Source organism: Oreochromis aureus, linkage group 22 (assembly GCF_013358895.1).
Source record: "Oreochromis aureus strain Israel breed Guangdong linkage group 22, ZZ_aureus, whole genome shotgun sequence".
Taxonomy (NCBI): domain Eukaryota; kingdom Metazoa; phylum Chordata; class Actinopteri; order Cichliformes; family Cichlidae; genus Oreochromis; species Oreochromis aureus.
Genome location: NC_052962.1, coordinates 29,807,461 through 29,830,752, shown reverse-complemented (window position 1 = coordinate 29,830,752; position 23,292 = coordinate 29,807,461). Strand labels below are relative to the sequence as shown.

At 39.1% G+C, this 23,292-nt stretch overlaps 2 protein-coding genes across 2 annotated transcripts; one reads left to right on the top strand and one right to left on the bottom strand.

Annotated features, from left to right (window-relative positions):
* The first annotated feature begins 2,603 nt into the window (after positions 1-2,603).
* LOC120435540 (putative nuclease HARBI1) lies at positions 2,604-4,523 on the top strand. Its single transcript, XM_039605322.1, has 3 exons — positions 2,604-2,858; positions 3,288-3,990; positions 4,162-4,523. Exons 1-3 carry the CDS (start codon positions 2,706-2,708, stop codon positions 4,521-4,523), a joined length of 1,218 nt encoding a protein of 405 aa, XP_039461256.1. The 5' UTR covers positions 2,604-2,705.
* Positions 4,524-20,064: 15,541 nt separating this feature from the next.
* Positions 20,065-22,675, bottom strand: LOC116320988 (protein C2-DOMAIN ABA-RELATED 3-like). Its single transcript, XM_031740731.2, has 2 exons — positions 22,533-22,675; positions 20,065-20,706 (listed from the first exon to the last, which is right to left on the bottom strand). The coding sequence occupies exon 2, from the start codon at positions 20,690-20,692 to the stop codon at positions 20,303-20,305; it is 390 nt and encodes a 129-aa protein (XP_031596591.2). The 5' UTR covers positions 20,693-20,706; positions 22,533-22,675; the 3' UTR covers positions 20,065-20,302.
* Between the last annotated feature and the right edge of the window lie 617 nt (positions 22,676-23,292).

The following is a 23,292-nucleotide window of genomic DNA, read 5'->3' as shown; positions in this document are numbered from 1 at the left end:
GACACAATCTGCAATTACTGCTCCTTACTTACCAGGTGACTCTGTTGTGGACGGCTGAGTCTTTGAGATCATTACTTCAGAGTAAGTGGTGTCAGGGCCCAGGCCAAACTTTTATATAATGGGCCAGGACAGCGTTTTAACTGATGGCTCGGGATAAATTTAGCTCTTTTTAGATTACTGTTAATCTCCACAGCTATGGGCCAGTTAATTATGTTTACAGTTGATGTTTTTATCCATTGATTTAGCACACAACTAGGCTAGGCTATATAGATCCTACTCTCTTTCCTTATGTTGGTAAAATGATCAATGAAGCTACTGCAATTTTGCCTGGCAACATTTTTATGACAGCTATATTTACCTGTACTTGCATATATATCATAATACACTGACACTCAATTCTCTGTCTAGAAAACACTGGTTAGCTAATGCTGTTGTCAAGTAGCCTATCACTAGCAAACAAACAGCAAGCCAAACGATTAATTCATATATGAAATTCCAATGTTACATGAAAATATGGATAATGCTTACCGGCTATTAAAGAAAAGTATCTTGAAATCCAAAGAATTCAAATTGCTGGATCAGCGGATAGAGGCGGTTTCTCACAAGTGAAGTAGGTTGGGTTTTTTTTGGTTTTTTTTAAGGCGGTTTTTTCCGAAGTTGCAAAAGTATGACATCACAACAACGAGATTCGTCACTTACAATGTTGAACCTGGAACAACATTAATTATGATGATGTGGGAGCAACACCAACACGTGGATATCAGATCATGTGGTAACTTCAGGTTTAACCCTGTGTTTTCTGTGTGAAGGTAGTTAACTTCTTACTGGAGTAGATTTAATTGTAACTGCTGTTTTCCTTTGTTCTGCTTTTTATCTTAACAGAGGAAGTTTGAATACTCAAAAGATTTTATGTCAAGTTCTGAATACAGCCAAGAACAATATGTTCCGCATTCTGATGAAACAGACAGCAACATTTCAGCAGAAAGTACAAGTATGAGAAAAAGTAAGAGGAAATTACACAACTAAAATAATAAATCCATCTCTCAGGAACATACATACAGCTGTCTTAAAAGGCACTCTCAGAGAAGGGATACAAGTTCCATAACAGCATCTACTACCAGAGATAGTTTTGAATCATGTGATTTTGAAGAGACCTTGTCTGTGTTGAATCAAAGCCATGAAGCCTGGAACATCCAGAGTACAGTCTGTTTGTTAATATGCTGAACCACTCCCAAGTGGTGTAAATTAACGGTTTTGGAAACTGGTCCTTGATAAGACTGGCGATGAGATCACCAATGTTGTCCACAGTGAGAAAAACATGCTGAAACTTGGGGAACACCTCTTCAGTAAGCATTGGCACAATGTTGCAAAACATGAATATATCAGACAAAAGATGTGTAAAACAGGGGTATAACTCCAAAGCACGTACAAACTCCAAAACACGTACAAAACACAACAGAAGTGCTCCAGGATGCTAGGCGCAGTGTTGAGCTTTTGTTACCTAGTGGCTACACAAGCCAAGAAGTACCAACAACCGGATTTGGTGTGTGGTAGTAACAGGTAAATGAACATTTTTTTGAATTATTTGAATATATATGAGTGCTTGTGTATAAATACACAAACAATACACATATGCTTTCAATTGTGTAATTTAAGTGATCTAGGTAGCTTGTTTTGGAAGTTCAGTTAACGCTAGCAATGTGTTTTGGAGTTTGTACGTGCTTTGTCTCTTGGGGCCACCATATATATTTATATATAAACAGTTGAAGAGTCTTAAATTTCTTTGTACCAGCTAACTTCCCTCTTTTAATAGAAGCTGTTAAGATTGTGGCTGGCTTGAATGAGAAAACGAATACCTATAAAACACCATCTTTGGCTCTGAATTTGGGTCACAACCTGCAGACGTGCTGATGGGATTCCTGATCGTGCCTCAGTAAGAAACATAGTTATGGTTTGTGATGTGGTGTGCATATAGTTTATGTTGTAAACTATCTGGATGTGCTTGGGAACAGAGAGAATATGTTATTGCAGAAAATCATGCTTCTGATTGCATCTTGAAAAACATCAGCATTGCCAGCTATTTGCAGTCTCGGTACACCCGGTCTGATGAGAAAAAGCTATAGTGTTGGACTCCAGCATGTGGGTCTGACTCAAACAGGCTCTCCTCAACACATCCTCATTTATAAATTGCTTTACAAACACTAACATCATGGCTAACAGCTGTATTTTCCCTGTATTTTTCGAGTGCAGCTAGCCAAACAGTAAAAAGTTCCTGACTGCTAAAGACACAGGCCGTTTCTCAATTCTCAAGTACGCGAGTACGTACTCGCGTTCTCGGTGAGTACGTACTCGCCGAGAACGCACGGGAGTACGTACCCGCCGAGAACGCGAGCACGGACTCGCGATTTGTACAATTGGAACACCAGCGTACTTGATGATGTCACAGGTCAGGCTAACATCACCAGGCTGGATCGGCTGCTCCACGATCAAAAAAAGAATGAAATAAAATTACATATAAACGTTACTCTGTGTGTTTTCATTGAATAAATAATACAGCAAAAATATTTTTATTAACTACTTTACCTGTACTATAGCAAGAGTGCGCCTATATAAAGAGCCACCGGTGGGAAATAATCGCGGGAATAGTTTGTGGTATCAGTGGTTGATCTGGTCAGTAAGGAAAGGAAAAGAGAAAAAAGGAAAAAATGGATCGGGTGGTTGTCGCAGTTGCTGCCGGCATTCTGTACCTTCAGGCTGAAACCCAAGCAGCGCAACTGAGAAGACGGATCCGGGAGAGAAGAGCCAGGATGAAGATGAGGGAGAGGAGACATGCCTTGATGGCGTGCCTTCTTCACTCGGTACATTTTTAGAAAATAATTAATAGCCTGGTGTTTCTATGCATGTACCCCTATATCCAGAGAAAAGGTCGCATTTGCTGTGTATAATATCATATGGTGGTAGATCAATACTACATAAAGCCTATACAGTTTAACAAAAATATCACTGTGGAGTACTGAAACAAGCTTTACTCTCCAAAGACAAGTGAATTGTCAAGTAACTTAACAACACAAATTGGACATTTGTATGTCATGCAAATGGTCAGAAATACACGCTTAAGAAAGCCATCGAAATTCATATTGTGTTTTAATCACAAATTTAAGTAAACATGACATAACGTATACTAAAAATAACAATAAATATTTCAGTAACTGTTCAATAAATATATGAAAAACCTGAATCAGATCTGTTTAAATACTGTAAGTATCTTTTTTTCTTTTTTAAAACAGGGGAAAAGCCCAGCAAAAATATATACACAAATTAATTGCAGTATCCCCGTCCTTTCAATCTTCTTTACTGGAGCTGACCTAAAACCAGCCTTCAGACTGTCAAGAGCAAGCATTAACATGCTGTTGCAAATGCTCCCCCGGGAAAAACAACACGGATGGAACCACGAAATTGAGGTGCTAGTGACCATTTACTGGCTGGCCTGTGGAGCCTCATACCGAGTGACAGCAGACATCTTTAGCATGCCGGTGGCAACAGTGTGCAGGATTGTCCACAATGTCATAGAGGAAATGATGGGAATTCTGCATCACGTCATTCATTTCCCAAAGGCAGAAGAGATGGAGGAGGTTGGAGCAGGCTTTGCATGCCTTGCTGGCAATGAGGCATTCCGTTGCACAGCTGGTGCAATTGATGGATGCCACATCCGCATTCTTCCACCTAGGGAACCACATAAGAGGTCATACATCAATAGGAAACTGTTTCCCTCTATCGTGATGCAGGACATCTGTGACTCCAGAGGTGCGTTCCTAGATGTGTACATTGGTAATTGCGGATCTGTGCATGATGCACTAGTATTGCGAAGATCCCCAATGTACAAACAGGCCCTGTATCCACCAGCAGGCTACTTCCTCTTGGGAGATGGAGGATACCCTTGTCTTAAGCACCCAGTGGCAATAATGACCCCATATCACCAGCCTGTGTCAAGTAAGAAAATAATTCCCCTTTTCTTTACACTTACACACACGTGTAGTGCTACATCTGTTACAGTGAAGCATGCAGAGCTTTAAGAAAACAAATGCAATATTATAATTCTATTACACTAATTGAAAGTTTACTAAGCACTAAATAAAAGTGTGTACTGTCTTTCTTTTAAAGCTCAAGTTGAAGAAAGGTTCAATCGGCACCACGCCAAGGCCAGAAACATCATAGAGCGTACCTTTGGCATCCTCAAAACACGCTGGCGCTCCATTTTCTTGCGAGCTCTTGAGATCCGGCCTGTGTTTGCTCCCAAAGTTGTGGGAGCTTGCTGCATCCTCCACAACATCTGTGTGGCAACAGATGACGTCTGCCAAGAAGAAGGAGATGAGGAGGAAGCACAAGCAGGACCAGAAGCCGAAACAGAATGCACAGGCGTGGACAGGGAGCTTTCAGGAGCTTGTATCCGAGCCAGGCTTGCTGCACGACTGTCTGCTCCTGAACAGCTGCCTGCATGTCTGTTTGAACATGACTACATCTAGGTAAAGGTTTCATTTGTAAGATGTAGTCATGCTCAAACAGATATGTAGGCAGCTAAGGCCAAAAGAAAAAGCCTCCTGTTGGTTAAAAAAAAAAGTAAATTCAAATGATATTTTTTTTCTCCAAATTAGTGTGTTAGTTAAGTTAATTAGTTAAAATACATCTTTATTTGTTCAGCTTGTAAATAGTGTACATTAGTGTTCTTTTTTGTATATTTGCTTGCGTGCTCACGGTTGTATATGTTGAATTCAATGTAAAAAGTTATTGTAACTGTTACACTTGTTTAAATGATGTTTTACTTTGACTAAAGAGATTCTCTGTTACACATGCAGCAAAAACCTCACTTCATTATTGAGAATTAAATTGCTTTATTTAAAATTTATCAACAAGTTTTTCAAACAGTGATAGGAATCTGTCTGCCCTTTGAGTAGCTGCCCTCTCTCTTCCTCTCTTTCCACCTGGTCTTTCAGAAATTGAAGTACAGCCTGGCTGTCCCTGGGCCTTTTCCTCTGGCTCTTCCTCGACACTTCGGTAGAAGGGGACGAGGCTGGAGTGCTGAGTGCACCACCTGCAGTGGATGTGAGGTTTGCTGCAACTACCAGGGGTGGACTTATTGAGTGCTGCCCCTGAAGCACAGCATCCATCATTTTGTACCACTGCCAGGTGGCGGCAGTCGGGCTACCTTCCTCTACTCCCTTGCCTGTGGGTGGGTCCCTAAGCTCCTGGAAATATGTATTAATTGCTATATTATCACAGATACAATTACTCTATTATTAAATGGCAAAGTACATTTAATTACCAAAAAACAAAAACAAGTTCTTACATTTCAGGAATGGTAAACAGGTATTTTTTTTTAAACCTGTCTAAGAAATCAGATAGGAACAGGTACATTACCTTGTATTTGGCCTTGAGATTGTTCCATTTTTTTTGCGCCTGTTTAGGTGTTATGGCCAGGCCTGAAGAGCTAACAAAGTCCCTGAAGGAAAAGAATGTTGCACTGTCACTTCAATAGCTAGTTATCATAAGATGTGCTCCTCTAATCCTTCCCTAGAAAACAGGGAGCAGCAAAAGCAGTCAGTACTTACTCCCATCCATCGCCCCGATAACATCTCCAAAATTTCAAGAGTAGTTAGTCATTATAAGAAGTGTTTGTGAACTAAAAATCAACAATGTGGGATACTGTTTGTAATTGGTTTGGACAGCCCATGGACTAATGCCAAGAGTGTGCAAAGCAGTAATCAGAGCAAAAGGTGGCTATTTTGAAGAATCTAAAATATTAAACATGTTTTGAGTTATTTCAGACTTTTTTTGTTTACTACAGAATTCCATATTTAATTCGTTCATCTACAATGAAAATAGGCATGAAAATAAAGAAAAACAATTAAATGAGAAGGTGTGTCCTAACCTTTGACTGGTAGTCTATGTGTATGATTCCTGATACAGCAGACATAAGAATGAACTGTTTTAGTGTGCTTTTAGTTGCTTTTAAAAACAAATGGAAAATATTAGTTTTAAACTCATCTGAAAAATTTGTTTTACAGGTGAATCTCTGGATTACAGAAGAAATGCACTAATGTTGGAGAGCACAAAGACCCACATCCAGTTGATGGTAATCTGTTAAATTAGGGGAAATATGTCTATGGACATCCTGAAGGTTTTAGATATCGCCCTGGGTCAACACACCTGAATCAAATGATGAGTTCATTACCAGGCCTCTGGAGAACTTCAAGACATGTTGAAGAGGTAATTTAGTCATTTAAATCAGCTGTGTTGGCTCAAGGACACATCTAAAACCTGCAGGTCACCGGCCCTTGAGGCCGGGAGTTCGACACCTGTGACATAAATGATGGTGAAAAATTATGTTTTTTTGTTTGTTTTTTTTATGAGATTTTTTATGTTTTTTTGATTTGTTGTCTATTAGAGATGGACCGATCCGATATTACGTATCGGTATCGGTCCGATACTGACCTAAATTACTGGATCGGATATCGGCGAGAAATAAAAAATGTAATCCGATCCATTAAATATCAAAAAAACACCTGACAAAACTTGCGACACGGCGTAACTCGGCTCATAACCGTAGCACGTTGCAGCAGTATGCGTCATGTGATAGAGCGGCTGTGTGTATTTGTAGCCTTGCTACCAAACCAGCATTTCATCTCCGAAGAAATTATCCCAGAGAGAAGTAAAGCAAGTGTGTAAGTTCATCTCTGAATGTTTGTAAAGCATACCTACGTTAAGCTTAACAACCGAGATATGGAGCGACTGCCTCTCTCTCTCTCACCTTCCTGCCGCTACTTCAATCCTGAAACTGCTTAACGATCAGCTGATCGGCTTTTCTGTCGCAAGTCCGTCTCTCTTCTTTGTTTTTGGCCCACTTCTCACCAGAAAGAGGAAACCAGCGGCTGAACAACAGCAGCAGGTTTAAGCTTGATAAGCTGTTGTTAGAATGTATTTAATATTACTTTCTACACCAGGATCCTTTTCTACGCAGCTGACGGCTGGTAACTGTGCAGGGCGGATCTAGCAAAGTTTAGCCAGGGGGCCGATAGGGGCATGAACAGGAAAAGGGGCACAAAGACATACTTTCTTTCTTATTCTCATTTAAAATGTCTAGCTTTTAATAAATAATTATCTGAATCTTACACCCAAAGTTTTAATCTGATGTAAAATGTATAGAAGTCCATTACTGTATATAGTAACTGTTAAGTCTAATATACCCTAGTAAGCTATAGTACTTTTTCCTTTGGGAAGATACCATCTGTGAATTCTGCAATTCTGTTGAAGAAAGATGTTGAATCTATTTAATTATTCTTGAAAAATAATTTATTTCTGTGCATTTTGTTTCACCCTGCATCAAATTAAAGTTGATTACATCGATTAAGCATCATGAGGTGGAGGGTGGGGGGTGGTTCCCTATTTTTCTTGGCTTGGAGTTTGCAACCCTATTAGTTAGGTTGCTTAATATTTCTGCTAAGTACTCTTTAAAATACCAGAATAGGGAGGATGGTGCAGGTTTAAGTTTATTAGATTGATCAGTGTTGCTGAACTATGAAATATTTTGGGTGCAGTGTATTTTTTACACACAGGTATAACAGAATAGCTTTAGTGTTGTTGTTTATTTAAACTTGAGTATGAACTTGTACAAAATGCAGCAAGATATTAAAAAAAGTTTTATTGATTAAAAACACACTATATCGGATTCATATCGGTATCGGCAGATATCCAAATTTATGATATCGGTATCGGTATCGGACATAAAAAAGTGGTATCGTGCCATCTCTATTGTCTATTAGTCTGATGAATACCATCTGATCCTCTAAAGCGGGTCTCCAACTCCAGTCCTCACGAGCTACTGTCCTGCAGCTTTTAGTCCTCGAGGGCTGGTGTCCTGAAACTTTTCCATGTGTCCCTGTTGCAACACACCTGAATACAATTAGTAGGTCTTTAGCAAGACTATAGAACTTGAATTCATGCTGAGGTGGCAATTCAGCCATTGGATTCATGTTACAGCAGCTCATGAGTGAATGAACATGGTGCAATAAAAGTACTTTTAGAAGTACAACTTTACATCTCTCAAACTTTACTCATTTCATTCTTCTTGCTTCCTCCACGTCCGTACCATTGATTCATTAATGTTAAATTCTCTCGCAGCTGCTCTATTCCCATGTTGTTGCAGTATATTAATGACTAACCGCGTATTGTGGATGGATTATCGCAGTTGTTCTCCTGACTAAAGTTTGGTCCGTTTACAGCAGGGTCTCGAACTCCATTCCTCGAGGGCCGCTTTTCCATGTGTCCCTGTTGCAACACGCCTGAGTAAAATTAGCAAGAGTATAGAACTTGACTGCATGCTGAAGTGGCAACCCCTAACCCTACTCAAGTAAATTTAAGTTAATGTAAGTGTTTGGAAAAATATACTTCTAAAAGTACTTTTATTGCACCATGTTCATTCACTCATGAGCTGCTGTAACATGAATCCAATGGCTCAATCACCACCTCAGCATGCAGTCAAGTTCTATAGTCTTGCTAATGACCTATTGATTGTATTCAGGCGTGTTGCAACAAGGACACATGGAAAAGCTGCAGGACAGCGGCCCTCAAGGACTGGAGTTCAAGACCCCTGGTTTACAGCATCCGAACATGCAATTGTATTTGTCCCTAACCATCAGGAACCCTCATCGAGTGGAAAAAAGTTAGCATTCATCCTCCAGCTTCACTGTGTTTATATTATGCTAACATAGCTGTGTTGCTAGCGATCACGTAGCACATCATTATATACTTGCTAGTCCAACTTCAGTAAACCTACAAATGTTACTGCTGTTTAGTTTTCTGTCTTCATTTATGTTGGAAGTGATAGCAGAGCTGTACGTTTTAATTTTTTCAGATATCTCTCCGTCAGAACATGCCATATCATGTTTAGGTGGAAACTAGCGTTTCCTAACTGCATTACATTTAATAAATTCTGTTTTCATGGATGCCTGGATGTTAAACTCATTTGTTACACCTGGTAAAACAGCAACACTGATCATTTTATTAAGGATGAAAGAATTTAGACACTTTAACTCTCAGTGATGCCACAATGTTCGTTTGACTTCTGAACCTGAAGCGAAGTTTGTACCTAGATTACTCCACGAGGCTCCTGACTACGGTAGCCATAATGCTCCGACAATCCATCAAGTGCGGCTTCGTAGCTTACCAAAGTTGTACTAAAAGATTTGACAGATTTGAGCGCCGTGTACCTCATAAAATCGGTTCGAGGTCAGTAAGCACAACTGTAATTCATACATAAAGGACACTGGATTATAAGGCAAACTGTAGATTTTTTTAGAAAATTAAAGGCTTTTAAGTGCACCTTATAGTGGGAAAAATACGGTACTTAAATTTACAACACAGCAGAATCAAATGGTTGAATCACCTCTTAATCATGCCATCAAGTTTGGCAAATGCCCAGCAACAGTCCATTTATGTGATCAGGTGTGTCAGAACAAGGATGCATCTAAAAGCTGCAGGACATTAGAGCTAGTGATGTGCGGATCGATCCTGAAATATCGATTCCTCCGATACCTGGTAATTATGTTCTAGAATCGATTCTCGTATTAAAATATCGATATTTTATTGATTCTGCATAAATGTATAGTTTATCATTAATAGGAAAACAGTGGAATGAAATTATACCACTGGGATCGTCTAAATTGTAAGGAACTATTTCCTCTTCCACCTTTCATAGTCCTATGCAAAATACGGCTGTGCGCAGTGCGCACTCAAAGCAATGGCCGAACACAAGCGAAGTCATGTGTGGACATATTTTACCTCCACAAACAGCCAAGACGCGGTTTGTGATGTAGGTGGCAAGACAGTGAGGTGTTGTGGCAACACCACTAACCTCGTAAAAAACCTCAGAATTAATCTAACACAGAATATGATGAGCTCATGTTGAGGTGAACCGAAGAGGAGGAGAGGAGAGGGACAGGTGCTGCTAGGGCGAGACAGGCGTCTCTCGCGGAGTCCTTTAGTGCTGCAGGCAGGTACTATCCAGGTACAGAGGAGGAAAATGCTGGGTACATAGGCTAGGTCGCATTAAAATATACAGAGTACTTGCAGTGAAACAGGCGTTGTAGTCTTTAAAACATAAAAATTCAATTGAAGATTATTTCATACATAAGAGAAACATTTTATAGATACTATTATTATCATCTATTAGCTTTATTATTATTTTCACTCAGTTTAATTTTTTTGACTGATAGTTATTTGAATATTTTAAAATGCAGGTATTGACTAACTTATTTATTCCTTTAATTAGGTATTTTACTGACAATTTCATTCACACAGCATTCTATGTAAAACAGCAAGTATATGTAAACTATCAATTGCTTTCCCCTTAGGCTATTTTGACAGACTGCATACATAGATGACTCTAAAAAGATTAAACATTCAGTGCAGTATACCCCATCTTTTGTTTTGCCCTTTGCAGTAGCGGTTTTTGATACGGGCGACACCGTGGTGGGGGGCGGCATCACGGGCATCGGCCAAAAAAAAAAAAAACCCAAAAAACAATTGCTCGTACTCAGGGCTGGACTGGGACAAAAAATCGGCCCGGGCATTTTGACTAGAGACCGGCCCACCAGGATAGAGATTGAAAATGTGACGTCATTCAAGGGTAAAACCGCAAAGGATTCTGGGAACTTGAGGCAAGAGGTACTAGCGCACGCAGGCTTTCAATTGAACTCAGTTACACAGCGATAAAAAGAAACCCAAAAAATGGCAAGAAGCTGTTGTATTATTAACTGCAATAGCCGGTCGCATGACAGCCACGGGAAGCCGACGGGTAAAGATATCGGGGTTTTTATCGGATGTCTTTGAAGAGAAATTTTTAAGCCATGTTTCCAAGTAAGAGCCAACGGATGGTCTGGATATACCAAATATAACGTCTCAGAACACTCCAGCTCACATGTTAGTCTGCTCCAAGCATTCCCACAAAGGTCATTGTTTTGTAGTACTTAATACGTCATTTTTCTAACATAATTGGTGATATAGGTTACAAGCAAGTCTGGCGCTGAACAGAAATTGTCGCGCTATGCTTCTTTATTTATTGTATATAATATTGCGTTTCGCTTCTGTACACAGTACATTGACAAAAACATATACTTTTATTCACAGGATAAAACAGTTGTTTTGTATCACTAATTGTCCAGTGCGATTACAGCATACAATATTATTGTCACCAGAAATTATTTCCACTACTAATTAATTACCGTTGAGCTCAAAGGTTATATTAATAAACGGTTAACGATAGTGTATTTATGAAGACGATTTGTGAGACTGGTAAACTTACCTTTGTTTGTACGATGGTCTTTCGTTCTACACGGTGCATTTCAATGTCCTGTACCCATCCGTCGGTAAACTGTACCTGGGCTTGTTGCAGTGACCTGAAGTTACTAAAAACTTCATGAGTGTATGCACTCACCCAAGAACCGTATAATTATAAATCTGAGCGTGGTTAAAGTTGGGCAGCACGCTAACGTCTTTTGTCCACTCTGTGTGCTCGTAAGGGTCTGACCCTTTCACTCCTTTGATTTTTTCCTCGTATCTTTCTTTGACTTTTCATCAAGTCTGTCTTTGTACGGACCGGCATTGTTCTCCTTAGTTTTGTACATTCTTTTTTTGTGCGGCAAAGAAAAACCAAGAAGGTATTGGAACCGGAGAATGAACGTTTTATGGTGCTGCAAATGCTTGCATTTGATGCGGTATTTGGATTGTTTTGCCACGAGTTCCTGGCATGCAATGCGTGAAAGTCACGTCATCTGTCAATCGCTATAGGAAAAACCATAAAGCCTTTGCATGAAAACAACTGCTTTGATGTACACTGCCTTGTTGGTATATATGTATCAATCTAATAAACTTAAACCTACACCATTCTCCTATTCTGGATTTTAAACAGTACATAACGGAAACAAAAAGACTGCTTGGTCGAGTTAACCTCCTGAACTATCTACAACACATGGTAGAAACCTTAAATTAAGACCAAGAACACTACAGGTGAGACATGATCATTAATTAATATTAAAATTAATAAATGACAGATTTAGTGATATTTTCATAAACATCTCCTTTCCTTTTTTTTTCTTCTCCATTTTCTTTAGTTCGTCTATAAGATTGCTAAACAAGGGGAGGGTGCATTCGGCCTCCTCGGCTGTAATTGGTCCAGCCCAGAGTCGATCATGACCAATTGGCCAATCCAACACCTTTCATTATATATACCCTTCCTAAAAAGAAAATTTTAAAAAAAATCCATCGGCCCATAAAAACAAAAAATCGCCAGCGGCCCACCGGGCAAATGCCCGGTATGCCCGATGGCCAGTCCAGCTATGCTCGTACTCATGCTGCCCCGACATCAGCCAGCGCATATTGGGAATGGCATAGGCACCGATCGATTTTCTACCGCCCATTTGCTGGGAGTAAGGGCGCCCACCGTTTGCGAGGTGCGCCTGCTGCTTGCGGCACAGGGAGGAGAGGGCGGGGCGGCGGGTGATTCTCTGGCTGGCGCAGCATCTAATAACCAACTCACAAAATAAAACAAAATAAAAATAAAACAAACACGAAAACACCAGACATTATGATACAGACTTATAATTTGCACCGATGTTTTTTCAAAATTCTATACACAAAAAGTGAGCGCGAGAGCCCTCGGTGCGCCTGCTCGCTGCTGAAGTCAAAGTAAACTTTATTGTCATCTCCGCTACATACAGTCCAGTATATAGAGAGGCGAGACGACGAGGCTCCAGTTACAGCAGTGCAAGTAAACAAACAATAAATATAAGAGTAAGAAAATAAATATACACTTTAGGACTCGGGGTAAAGGGATCAATAACAATTTAAAATTTATAATTTACAGTTTGATGATTTAAAGTCTCACACATAACCCGTCGAAAGGGGAGGGAGACCTGCTGCTTCCAAATAGAGCACATTTCATTCATAATGATGTAAATCCAAACCCATTATGTATTCATGATTTGAATCCTGGGTTGTGCGAAATCCCAGAAATACACCTTAGACAAAGTGAATCTGTGAACTAAGGTGTAGGTCTATTAGGTTATGTTGTGGCGATCCTCGATACGGGGTATTTGTGTTCATACTGGAGTATGCAATATTAAAACCAATGGAAGATGGACAAGAAAAGTTCAAAGCCATCAGGTGCTCAGTTTAGGAAAAATTAGAAAAGAAGAGGAGGAGAAACGAGCAAATGATACAGGTAAGCAGATGCGTCATTGGATAATGGCAGGTCATCCTGAAACAATCAGAATCAGAATACTTTATTAGTCCCTAAGGAAACAATGTGGATTACAGTTGCTCCAAAAAGAAATGGTAAAAATAGTAACAGTAACAGAGTAAACACCAAACAATACATTATGTTACAGATTTTAATATCAATTACTTCCGACAACAGTTTTATGTTAATGTACAATCCTTAATATGTTTTATGTGGGGGGGGGCAAAGAGAGTGTTTGCCCGGGGCACCAAACAGGCTAGGACCGCCACTGGCCCTTTGTATTTTATTTTCTTTGTAGATGATTCCCCAAGAGCAGCAACACTCACAAGATGCCTTGTAGAGATGATTGTGAAGGACCTCCAGCCTCTGTCCATAGTTGAGGACCAGGGTTTCCAGGGATTTGTGCGAGCTCTTGACTCAAAATATAAACTCCCAGGAAGAAAAACACTGACTGAGACTCATCTTGTAAATTTGTTTGATGAATAAAGACAAAGTAAGAGCATCTTTGCAAAATGCTTGTAGTGTTGTACTTAACACTGATATGTGGACCTCGGTGTCCACAGAGGCATATTTGACTGTAACATGCCATCTCATTGAAAACTGGCAAATGAGAGAATTTGTCCTGGAAACCCACTCTTTCCATGGGCAGCATACAGCAGATAATATCAGCTCAGCACTTAAGCAAATCACAGAAGAATGGGGCACAACTGAGAAGGTGGTTGCAGTTGTCACAGACAATGGTGCAAATATGGTTGCTGCAGTGCACAAAGCTGGATGGAGGCATCTTCCATGTTTTGCACACACACTAAATTTAGTGGTAAAGGACAGTGTAAAATCTGTCCCGGAAGTGGTGCAGGTGCTGGAAAAATGCCGTGCGTTCGTGTCCTTAGTTCACCACAGCACAAAGGCTACAGAGAAGCTCAAGGATATTCAGCAACAGTTGAAAGTGGCAGAGCACAAGCTAATTCAGTCAGTAGATACCCGCTGGAACTCTGTCTTTTACATGTTGGAGCAGCTCTGTGAGCAAAATGAAGCTGTGACCACAGCCCTCTGCCTTTTAGGGAAGAATGCATTGTGCTTAAATGTGGGAGAATTATCCCTGATCAAGGAAACAGTTGATGCACTACGACCGTTTGAAGAAGTAACACAGGAAGTTTCATCTGAAAAACATGTTTCAGTCTCCAAAGTTATTCCACTTGTGTCACTCATTCACAGGGCTGTAGCAGCCTGTGAACATCAGGGCAGCTCCCTTGCCACACAGCTGGCACAGCAATGCCAGCGCAGATTCAGGGGTATTGAGAGCATTCACTGTCTAGCTGCAAGTACATTTCTCGATGTTAGGTTTAAACACCTTGATTTTCGAGACAAAGACAATGTTGAAGTATTAAAAAAAAAAAAACGTCTCCACACTGAAATGCAAGAAGTCTATCAGACAGGACAGTCTGCTCCCACTCTAACTGTAAGCTCAACACCTACTGTTAGCTCTGCCTCAGGGCCTTCTACTTCAGGGTCTATCCCGAGTCCTCCACCCGCAGGTCAAGCTGCAACAAAAGGAGGGATATGGACAGATTTTGACATGCAGGTTGTGTCAAGCCAACATCACCGGTCAGCTTCCAGTGATGTACTCACTGAAATACGGCGGTACTCAGAGGAAAAACTGATTCCCCGAGATAAGGATCCATTGGTTTGGTGGCAAGAGCATGAACAAACCTTCCCATCCCTAAGCAGACTTGCAGTGAGATACCTAGGAATTGTTGCTTCTTCTGTACCTGCAGAGAGAATCTTTTCAAAAGCAAGAGAGGTTGTGAGCAAAAAACGGAGCTGACTTAAAGGGAAAACTGTAAATATCCTGTTGTTCCTAAACAAAAACCTGTGAATAAGGGAAAGTGTTACTGTCAAATGTTTTTGTTGAAATGTCAAGGCAAGATAATTTAACATGTCATTTAACGTTTATGTTGAATGTTTTTATTGACATGTCCAGACAAGATAAACTTTAAATGACATGTTAAATTGCGTGTTCAAATAGCACACAACTTCAGGGTTTTTTTATTTGTATATAATAATTCTGCATTATTAAACAGTAAAAACAAAAAAGTAGTCTGATGTTCTGTAATCAATTTGAAGCTAAAATTCAAAATACAAATTTAACATTAAGTTTTTGTACAAAGTATCAGTATCGGATCAGTATTGCCAATACCACCCTGAATTTTACTTGGTATCGGATCGGAAAGGAAATCACTGGTATCGCACATCACTAATTAGAGCAGGGTTTTCCAGCTCCAGTCCTCTAGAGGTTGTGGTCTTCCAAACAAAAGGATTCTCATTCAAACATCAAGGTTGCGGTGTTGTTTTGACAGGTGTAAGTGCTTGCTAGTGATATGCGGATCGATACTGAAATATCGATTCCTCCGATACCAGTCATTTATGTTCTAGAAACTGTAGTTTATCATTAACAGGAGCACAGTGGAAAGAAGGGTTAGGGTTTACCCTAACCCTAAGCAAAGTCTCTGTGGTATCAAATTGAAAAATTGCAAAAAATTATTTATAATTCTTAAAAACTGCAAAGCTTTTCTTCATTCAGTGATGGAGTTCTGTGCTGTTAGGGTTGAAGTTTGAGTTGGCTACACAAGTAAAACTCGGGTGCATGGTTATAAGAGAACAGAAAGTGATCGGAATGTTATTAATGGATATTAAAAAGTAGGCCTTTCAACATATTCTCAGTTTTTTTCTGTTTCCCCCATTAGGTATGCTGGGTTAAAAGGTGACACTGATGGCAGAGGGGTGAATCACAGAGACTCACAGGTAAACTCCTCAATGATTTTTACATTTGTTTCCTATAAATCATAAAACAGTCTCTCTGAGATGAACTACACTGCCAAAAGTATTCAGTCACCCATCCAAATAATTAAATTCAGGTGTTCCGGTCACTTCCATGGCCAAAGGTTTTATAAAATCAAGCACAGGTATGCAAACTGCTTCTACAGACAGTGGTGAAAAAATGGATTGCTCTCAGGAGCTCGGTCAATTCCAGTTCGGTACTGTGATAACTCCTTACGCTTTCCATACGCCACTGTCACATGGCGTGTGCTAACCATTTCACAAAGCAAGATCCATAAAAAGCATGTAGCAAATTTGTTGTGGAAGAACTTGAGAAGCCTGTACAGGGTTGTGACCTCAATCTGATAAAACACTTTTCAGGTGAATTGGGGGACAGACTGCAAGCCAGGCCTTTGTCCAACGTCAGTGTGTGATCTCACAAATGTGAGAAACGTGAATGCTTTTGGCATATAGTGTACGTAGTCCTAGCAGAACATGAAATGAAATGATTTTAATTTGTTCTCTAAGAACAAATAGACCCCAAAGTGAATTTTGAAAATAACCATTTATTTATTCACTGCTATCTGGCATTTATGTGACATGAACACCAGGGCCCTGTTTAAGAAAAGCTTCAAAATCAGAGTAACTATGCGAACATGTAAATGAAAACCAGCACCTCCATTTCGGCGCTGGTCCATTCCTCCTGGGCTGAAGAATATGAATGCATATAGGTTAGTACTGACCAAGACGGTCATTTTAAGGAAGAGCAAACAGAGCGATTTTGATGTCATTGCTTCACATGTGCATCTGCTAAAAACCTAAAAGTTCAAATCTGTGAATTTGTCCTTTGACCTTAATCTTGAGATCAACTTTGTTTTTTGTTTTTTATTGATTTGCATCTCAATTTGTGCTTTGACGGCAACATGAACCTAAACAGGAAACTCACAGAAACATACAACCAGACACACAGACAACCCAATACTGAAAAGAGAAAGACAAAGGACTTAAATACAGAAAAGGATAATGAGAGGATGAGGAACAGGTGGGAACACAGCTGGGACAAATCAGACCTAATGAGACAAGGGGACGCAAAATTAGACACACTGCTCACAGGACAGGGACTTTCACAATAAAACAGGAAACGATGTGGAACGTAGACATGACAACACAAGCTTGACAGTTAGAACATGAAACACACAGACATGAAATACGTGAGGAGACAAAGAACACAGGAAGAGACTAAACATGGGCATAATAGAAAGTAAAATACAGAGGAAAAGACAGACTATATAGGGGACAGGAAAAGACTCATAAATCGTGGAGACATGGATGAAACAGAATCCTAATTAAATAATACTACAAGAACTATATTATGTTAAACTAACATAAGAAAAATAAAAAAATTAAATAAACTCAAAACTCTGGGTCACAGACCCAGGATCATGACAATTCCAGCATTAGATGACTACAATGACTATCTACTGTTTTAAGCTAAACATAATGGTTTAAATTGACTCACATTTTCTTTCCTCATCTCTGAATTAACGGGTAGGCATAATTTGTTAGGCCCTGAAAGTGCCAGGTTCAAATTGTCCTACTTGTAATTCACTACCCCTACAGTCAGGGAATATTATCAGCAGGGAAATTGTTTTACTATTTTTTTTTTTTCTTTATTTCCACCAGTGTCACAAACCCAAGAGTCAGTGCAGTACAGACGAAATCCAGTCAGTGGCGAAAACGTGTAACGCCTACATTAGATCTGTAAAGGTTCCTGGGAAGGCTCGGTGTGTTGACTGCATTGAGGCTTGACCTGTGGAGCTTAATGGGAGGACTTGGAAAGGAGTGAAATTTTATGTGAAGAAACACACTGGTGCTTTAAAACGAACCTCTCAAAAAGTAAAGTAAGCTTTGATAAAATATTGAGCAGGTAAATGTTTTTGAAATTCTTAGTTCCTGTCTTGATTGTGAAACAGCAAAGTTTTATGCTGCACATTTCTATTTCTAACAGTTGTGGTTCTTTTGACTTGAAACACTGTTGGAAGCTAGTTGAAATTTGGAAATAAATTTTAAGTGTGAAGAGCCATCTATTTACAGGAGCTGACACAAGTGCAATAAAAATAAAGGCAAAACCCAAGCGTCACTGTGTTTTTAAAACATTTATTCTGTGAATCCTTATCTCCATCAAACACATGTGGGTATTTTTCTTTAAACTGCAGTAATGTTAAATCATTTCAGTGTGCATGCAAATATGAAAAACAAATATAAACGCGCTCAAGAAAAATAATCATACAAATATAACTGTTTTTGATTCAAAAGATACAACCTTAAATACTGGCCTTCTTCAAATATGTGCAAGTCCTTGGACTTTATTATCTGCAATCAGTGTTGGGAAGGTTACTTTTAAAATGTATTCCACTACAGAACACATGCCCCAAAATGTATTTTGTAACTTATTCCGTTACGTTACTCAATGAGAGTAACATATTCTGAATACTTTGAATTACTTAATATATTATCATGCTTTTTACAACTACATGAATGTACTATTGCTGTGTGATTTATTACTATTACTGAAGGTCCACGGCTCCGAATCGTAGTAAAGGGACCTCTGGCTAATACTCGGAGACAAAACATTAACTTAAACGGCAGCTTTATTGCTCGTGAGACACACTTGGCAATACATAAATGACAACTTAAACTAACTAGACTGCAGATGCATATGACTTTAACCTGAAGGTAGACGACAATGAATACACACACAACAAACGTGGAGGATGCAACAACTGGCAGGGAAAAACACAGGGCTTAAATACATACTGAGGTAATTAGGGAATGTGAAACAGGAGGAGAGCACAGCTGGGACTCATCAGACATGACAAGACAAGGGGAGGCAAAACTCAACACACTGACATAGTACACAGACTTTCAAAGTAAAACAGGAAACTGAACAGAAGTAACACAGAACCACAACCTAAGAACTAGAACACAAGAAATGCCAAGGAACTAGGGAGCTAGGAATACTAGCGACAGAAATCAAAACACATCATGAAATCAAGGAAAACTAATACAAACAGAAAAACACTGAGTCCACAGACTCAGGACCGTAACATCGTCAGGCATGCTTTTTGGCTGCAGTGATTATTATTATATTTGCATGCTTCCAGCTCCCGTTTCTGCTCAATGACAACTCGTACTTTTCTCCTTTTTCTCCCTCCGTCGCTCACAGACACATAATGGTAGTCCATTCTCCCTGCAGCACGGACTACACTCCCCATGAAGCTACATTCTTTAGAGCTATGCCTGTAACACTCTGCCTATTGCCTTCATATTAAATCATTTTAAAAAATATTTCTTCACGTCATTATGAGATGCGAGATTGACACACGGGCATTAGGGCCTCTTAATGCGTGTTTTGTTTGGGTTTCCACCGGCGTGGAATTACCAAAAATAGAGGGTATAGCCAAACATATTGTGGCGAGCTCAAACAAGGAGGAGACAGATGTGTCGTTTGGTCTTGCTTCCCCGAGTTGCCAGGGAGCACAGCCGTTTATTTTCCAACAGAAACACACCGCCGCTAACCAAACTGCTCGGCATAGCTTAGCACAACAACAACAACAAAAAGGCGCTCTCTCACCCAGGAAACACACAGTCGCAGAGAGAGCGCGTCCAGTGGCGTGTCTAGAAAATTTTTGTTGGGGGGGCCAGGTAGGGGCACAGATTTGGAGAAGGGTGGCAGATGTAATTGGCAGATAATGTTTTTTAAAAAAAATTCTACCAACCGTTAACCATAATTCAATAACCCTATAAACCTAATAACTGAATGCGCTTTTCACTCTTATTAGAATGAGGTTTTAACCACTACGGTGCAAAGTTTTTAGATACTGCGTTGATAAAGGACAATTTCTTTTATTAAATCATACATGTCAAACATTGTCTGAATATTTACTTAGTCGTTGTTTTTTGTTGCAATAAACTTTATTTTGATTGGTGAAACAGAGCAGCAGTACTGAAGTGTAGTAGAAAGAGTTTACAGGCTTTAAGACGTTTGATTTTTTTGGTTAATGTGAGCATGATCAAAACCCTGAAAATGGATTGCAGATCTATTCTAACAGTCTACATTGTTAAGCTGTGGTAAATGAAGGCTGCCTGTGGACATCAGACGTCATACAAATCTCTGCATGCCTACTGATTGTTTCAACCAAGAGTATAAGTGTAATGGAGAGTCCCGCCTTTGGTCAGGAAGCAGTCATGCTGATAGGTTCCCACCTTGAGCTGCCTTTGGCAGACTCCCAGCTGATCATCAAAGAGCAAGTCTACGTCATAAACCTCGAGAGTCAGCATGTCATTTTCCTCAGCATAGAAGTAGGAGAATTCCTCGTACCACCAGGGGTTCGGGTCATTGTACCGAACAGATGTTTTACCCAGAGAAGTAGAACCAGAGGACACAGTGACATAGGCGTCTGTAGTTAACAGGATAACGGTGGGAAGATTGCTGGCTCGCAGATTATACACCTTGAGTTGGGCTTCGACCATGATTGAGCTGCACATGAGCAGCAAAAGGAGGAGGGGCACACTAGAGTCCATGGCTTTGCAGGAGGCTGTGGAGAAGGAACAATAGAGATTTACATGTCAGCCAGGATACCTGGATTCAGGCCTCATGAGGGTCTTAATATTATGCTATTATGATATATTATTATATATTATATTAGATGAAACACATTTATGCAATCCTCAATGGTGTCTACATATATATCCTCTGTGGATGAACTGTGTTCCTGAGTCTGTTCAGGCTTTTTCACTACACAACTGTGTCTGTTTTTAATGCAGTGCTCCAGGGTCATTCAGTGGTTCATCCGTTGTATTGTTATCCTACCTGTTTACTCAATCCCCCCTCCCTGCACAGATTTTATAACCATGTCAACTTTCTTCTCCTTTACTTTTCTCATGACTACTACACAATAGACTCCACTCTCAAAATTAAATGCATCTATGGGTTGCAATAACTTAAAATATCTCGAGCTCATCAAGATGAGAACATTTAATTTCTTTTAATTTTCCTTTTTGCTTTTCCTAACAGTAAAACTCAGTTATCTACTTCCACTATTCAGTAGTTTGGAAACTGAGCAGTAGGCCATTATAACATGAACCTTTAGAGTAAACATGGCAAAGAAGTATATAAAATCATAAATATTAAAAATTTAGGACAGGAAACTCAGTAAACAGGTTTTACAAATAAGAGACCTGTAGAAATGATACATATATTAGCCTCCTGATCGCAGAAAAAAATAAGCTTTTTCGTTGTGTTAATTAATATTAAAATTATATTCTGAATATTGACTGATTTTTCCATGTGCATATTCTGAATTAGGCCTTCTTTAATTTTTAAAAATTAAGATAAGATTTTATAGTTCAGGTATTCTTTGGGTTTCAGGAAGGTTCGTTAGGAGGGTTAGGGTTAGGATTTTTAATGCTGTGTGTAACATGTCTTCACAGTCAGCTCTGTGTGCTATACAAAAAATAACTGAGGAGGTATCCCAGGACAAAAGCTGGAATACTTTGTGCACATACATGCCGTCACTGTTGGTGCCAAAAAGCTCACAGTATCATTTCCTGAGCCCTCAGGTTTCGAGGAAATGTGTGTGAAAAGATTAGTCGGCAAACAGCTGGTGTTGTTTGGACTGTTTTTCTCTTCACTTTGGTGTTATCACATGCTTTATTAATGGGGTCTTTTCCATAAATTTGACCAACACTGATCAAAGGATATAAAGCTCAAATATCTATACGTCAAATTTTCAACTACTTAACTAGTTCAGGGTTGTGAGGGGCTCAAACATAATATTTGCTGTTAAAATATTGAGTTGGAACATAAAAAGGCAGCAGATTAATTTAAGGAAAATATCAAAGATAATGTGGTAATAAAATAAACTCAGGCATGTGAAATAGTACAAATGAAAAGGGTTAATTCACCACACAATGTGATCAGATTATTATTAAAACATAGGGAGCAGGAGCAAAAATATGGGAAACAAATGTAACGGTTTAAATAGATATAAATAATAAATTAAAGACAAAAATATTTAAATTTTGTAACATTCTTCATTAATTCATTTTATAACCAATTTTTGGTTCTTTACCTTACAAGCCATTGCACTGACTATCATTACAATTTTATTAAGTTAAATAAAACTACAAAGTTTTTCAAAGCAAATGTTTTCATATTATAAAACATCTAGCATAACCAACAACAGTAACAGCATGATCTAACTCATGTGATTGTTATGAGTTTGGATCCATCTTAGTAAATGAGAGGACCACAAATGGCTTTTACATCACAGGTCATTCTGACTGGATTAGAACAAGGTAAACTTTACATTGTACACTTTTAATTTGAACAGAAAGCAAGAAGGCAGTTCTAAACTCTTACCTGTAGCTTGATCTTGTCTCTCACCACATTACCTGCTGTTCAGGATGTTTTAGAGGCTTTCTTATCAGCTTTAAGTCAACAATACAATGGCCACACAACCTGCTCAACTCTCACCATTATATAATATGTCCAAATTGGAACATCTGTTTATGCTGTCTTGTTTGGTCACCTTCTCCAAACTCTCACTGTAAAATCTTGTCACATCCTACTTGTTGCATAGTCAGGATCCCTTGCATTCAGCCTTTTACAGCTGATGGGGAAAAGGCACTATATGAAGAGGATGCCAGAAAAGGAATGTCCTTCCAATGTGTTTTATTTGAAGAGACAACTCTCTCAAAATAACAACAACAAAATAAAAGAAAGTACAGGCCAGAAGAAAGCAGGTGGTGGACAAGAACCACCTGATCAATCAGTCGAAGACATGTGTCATGAAATTTAACAAGGAAGCAATTTTCTTTTTCTCTGTGTGATTTTAATAAGCCTACTTGAACTACTAAAATTGTCTTTTTTTGTATGATATAAAGTGGAGCCAGCAACTTGTCGGTCAATATTTTTTCTTTTTGTCAGTTATTTAACTCTATTTAGTGTTGTCAATAGATTAACTATAAACTATAACGATAAAAATTAACTAATTAATTAACAAATTAATCGCACAATTTTCTGTAATCTCATTTATTGCAATTAGTTGATCAATAGCCTGGTTGCATTACATTTTTTTAAACTTTATATTTAAGCTTGTAACTGACATTTATGCAAAATT

Excerpts from the sequence above, each read along its gene's own strand:
- LOC116320988 (XM_031740731.2), bottom strand. The coding sequence starts at position 20,692 with ATGGACTCTAGTGTGCCCCTCCTCCTTTTGCTGCTCATGTGCAGCTCA.
- LOC120435540 (XM_039605322.1), top strand. The coding sequence starts at position 2,706 with ATGGATCGGGTGGTTGTCGCAGTTGCTGCCGGCATTCTGTACCTTCAG. Across the intron at positions 2,859-3,287 it reads TGGCGTGCCTTCTTCACTCG|GGGAAAAGCCCAGCAAAAAT; the intron begins GTACATTTTTAG and ends TTTTTAAAACAG. Across the intron at positions 3,991-4,161 it reads ATATCACCAGCCTGTGTCAA|CTCAAGTTGAAGAAAGGTTC; the intron begins GTAAGAAAATAA and ends TTTCTTTTAAAG.